Source organism: Haliotis cracherodii, unplaced genomic scaffold (assembly GCF_022045235.1).
Source record: "Haliotis cracherodii isolate W230 unplaced genomic scaffold, xgHalCrac1.p SCAF_17, whole genome shotgun sequence".
NCBI lineage: Eukaryota > Metazoa > Mollusca > Gastropoda > Lepetellida > Haliotidae > Haliotis > Haliotis cracherodii.
Window position 1 is genome coordinate 29,139,671 of NW_027266272.1, and position 3,603 is coordinate 29,143,273.

Below are 3,603 nucleotides of genomic sequence, written 5' to 3' on the forward strand. Positions count from 1 at the left end.
ATGTCCCCCATACACGTATGTCAGTCCTCCCACTACAGTCCCCTTCCCCTTTCATACCTCCATGTCCCACATACCCGTACATTTTGATTTTGACATGTGCAATATGGATACCAGATAGTTAACTTTTCGGCATAATAAATTTGTTATGGTGTCTATGGTCTATGCCGTATATGGTGTCACATTAGGTTAGCAGTTAGAAATATTGTTCTGCTAATCTAATACGACACGACATATAGTAGTGGTATATGGCTACTAAGGACACAAAACAAATAATATATCCCGTGCCGTTGCCTCCGACCTCCACACTTAGCTTCCATCCTCTGTCATACCCCATGTTGCCTACTGCCACCTGCCCTTGCCAACGGTAATTTAAGGAAAGAAAAAGTTAAAGTGTAACCTATGCAAATCTTTCAAAATCGTTATATTACTCATGTTATATTTCTGTATAGCAGCAATTCTTGTAAGCAAGAACCCATACTTAACCTGAAACAAACAATTACATTAACACCAGGAACAATGACAATTGAGTTTGTTTAACATAGATTACGACGGCACCTTATCATTATAAACGGAACATTTTCCCCAAGTAATTTGATTCATTAAAGCGCTAATAAAATCCTCTTTCAAGAAGGGTAACTCTATTTACCTATTAAACTCTACCAGAGTAGTTTCCCTTAGAATGATCTTCGCATTTCATAACTTTTAAGATCCAATCTAAACAGGCGACGTACCCAATGTTGATGTGTATATTTCACAATGTAAAGGCAGACGGAAGTGCCAAGTGATTCATAAAGTCGACGCATGCGTGGACTTGCCTTCAGTCATGGCGTCATGGCAACTATTAGGCCTTCCTGTGTGTCAGCCATTTTGAGAGATATCACTGGAAGTTTTCGCAGTTTTATCGTGCAAAATACCTGCTTTAAAAGTGTGTACAACTTGAAGAAGTGAAGAAAACTATGAATCCTACTAGGACAGGTATGTGAAATTGGCCTTTTTACCAGTGTTACGGTTGGATGAAGCTGTTTTAACATGTTTACAATGCATAAAATAGACGCTGATCTTTCGATCTTTCTATACTCCAATTTCAATTTTCAATGTCTGCATGTGCCTATGTGGGTCTTAATATTATGGAGTTGCACAATAACAGTAGGTTGTTGTTTCTAACCTGAACAGTTGTACTAAATGTACCCGGTGTGAAAACGTAACATGATACACCCCATAATCGACTGAGGTAAAGGGACATTGTCGGATCCCTGCAGACTCGTTTTCAAGACACATAGAATTAATGAATTTTGTCCTTTATCAGAAAGAATAGCCTTGATCGTAACTTCATCCTTTATTGAATACTACTTTGAGCGACACATGTGTACGTTTTATAAATGTATACTGCTCTTCAGTACTATCATAATGATGAATTGCTTGGTGGTAGTCCCTGTGACCCGCTTGCCGCCCGGGCTGCCAACAGTGGTGATGGGAGATGGGACCAGATGTCTGGTAGAGAACAACACTATCTGGATACCAGCTGGTAATCCTGTTAACTTCTCCCTGGGTGCTGGTAACCTACAGCCAAGACTCCTGCAACCTGGAGTTCAGCCATCTGTGACTGGTATCCCCCTGCCTCCTGCAGTCCAGGCACCACCTTGCAGTAGACGTAGGGAGACGATGCCTGTCAGCCAGCCGCCTGTCAGCCTGCCCAGTTCAGAGATGGACCTACAGCTGATAAGACCAGAGGTATTATTATATTTATGCTAATACATGTACCAGAATGTAACACAAAAAGTATGATTTTGTTTTTTAATCAATAAAGAATCAAGATGAGACTTTGACTGTATCACCCATCAGGCCTTCTCCTGTGTTCTGCCCCAACTTGACCAACCGAGTCCAGTTCCTCCTTCCCAGTCTGCTAATGTTGAACCTCGAGCCATATCTTCAACAAGGAATCCCAAACCCAATTCCAAGACCCCTATCCAACTAAAGCAAAAACCTGAGCTCAAGCCCTGCAAACGCAAGCCCCGCACCTTCAGGCCAAAACCTCAGCCAAAGCTTCGCATTCCCAAGGAGAAAGTGGGCAAGCATCAACCTGAGAGCAAGCCTTACTTTGTACCTCAGCCTCTTGGAGCTCGGCACATGAAACCCCAGAGCAAACCCCTTGGGAACCGTATCACTAAGCCCTCTGGTAGTCATGGTATCATTAAGACCTCATCTAAGCTTAGTTTTGGTGAACAGTTGTTGTCTGCTGATTGTGCTTACATAAAATCAAAGTCTGTCTTGCCAAGTACAGGATGCAAGACCTTGCCTGTCCCTGTAAAGAATGTAAAGGATAAGGTTGTTTCAACATCGGAGAGTGCTAAGTCAGGTGGTTTCACTGCTGCAACAGTAAGTGTAAATCCTGACAAGTCAGTGGACAGAGCTGAGCCTAACTCTGATGATGAATATGATGTGGAATATCTGTATCTTACTAAACTGATTTTAAGGAAAAAGAAGAAACCCACTGCTGAGCCCAGTAAGGAGTCCCTGCCCTCACGCAAGAGGAAGTGCCCAGATGACAACAGCGAGGTGCCCCAAGCTGTGAAGCAGGCAAGACTGGAGGAGCCCCAGGACACTCTGGAGGACCTGGAAGCTCTCCTGGCTGAGTACAGCTCCAGTCTCTCATCTGGCACCAGGGACTTCTTCTAAACACTGTAAGGGGCAGGGAACAGGTAGGTATAGATTAGTGTGTAGTATATAGGTTAATAATCGTACATGTGATCTTTCTCTAATCCTTTCATTGTGCAGTTCAACTTCAACACAGTGAACTCGTGTTTTGACCATCAGCTACCGTTTCTGTTTTATCTACGATCTACCGAATCTAGTGCTATTATCTGTATCTGGCCATTTCCACGTCTATGGTGCTCTACCCCTTGTATCTATATTCCTACTTTGCCTTTATGTCCTACAGTACCCTACTCTGTCTAATCTAAATGTTGTATGTTCTACTCTACTCTGCTGTGTACTATCACACTGTACCATACCCTGCATTGCCCAACTATATTCTCTTCTGCACTGTCCTTCGTTACTTTCTTCTACGCTGTACCTTCACCAATCCTGCTTACAGAACTCTGTACTCTCCTAATAAGCCTCAACCGTACTGCCCTTCCCCCTGTAATGTCCTACCCTCCTCTGCACTGTCCTACTCTACCCTAGCCTGTACTGGTCTACTCTACCATACTCTGTACTGTTCTATTCTACCCTCCCCTTTATTGTCCTACTCTACCCTCCCCTGTACTTTCCTACTCTACCCTGCACTGTCCTACTCTACCCTCCCCTGTACTCTCCTACCCTACCCTACTATCCTCCTATGTACTATGCTATCCTGTACTCTACTATTCTGTAGTGTTCTACTCTTTACTGTCCTACCCTGTACTGTCCTTTTCTACCCTACCCTGTACTGTCCTACTTTACCCTACTTTACCCTACTTTGTAGTATTGTACTGTCCTACTCTATTGTTCTATTCTGTACTATCCTACCCTACCCTACAATTTACTGTCCTACCCTACCCTATTATGTTCTGTTCTACTTTACCCTACTTTGTACTATCCTACTCTAGCCTACTCTGTATTGGC

At 43.2% G+C, this 3,603-nt stretch overlaps 1 protein-coding gene across 1 annotated transcript; it reads left to right on the forward strand.

The window, feature by feature from the left end:
- The first annotated feature begins 801 nt into the window (after positions 1–801).
- LOC139464585 (titin-like) lies at positions 802–2,676 on the forward strand. Its single transcript, XM_071246107.1, is given in 4 exon segments — positions 802–903; positions 906–975; positions 1,430–1,731; positions 1,843–2,676. Coding segments are annotated over 4 exon segments (1,308 nt in total).
- The last annotated feature ends 927 nt before the right edge of the window (positions 2,677–3,603 follow it).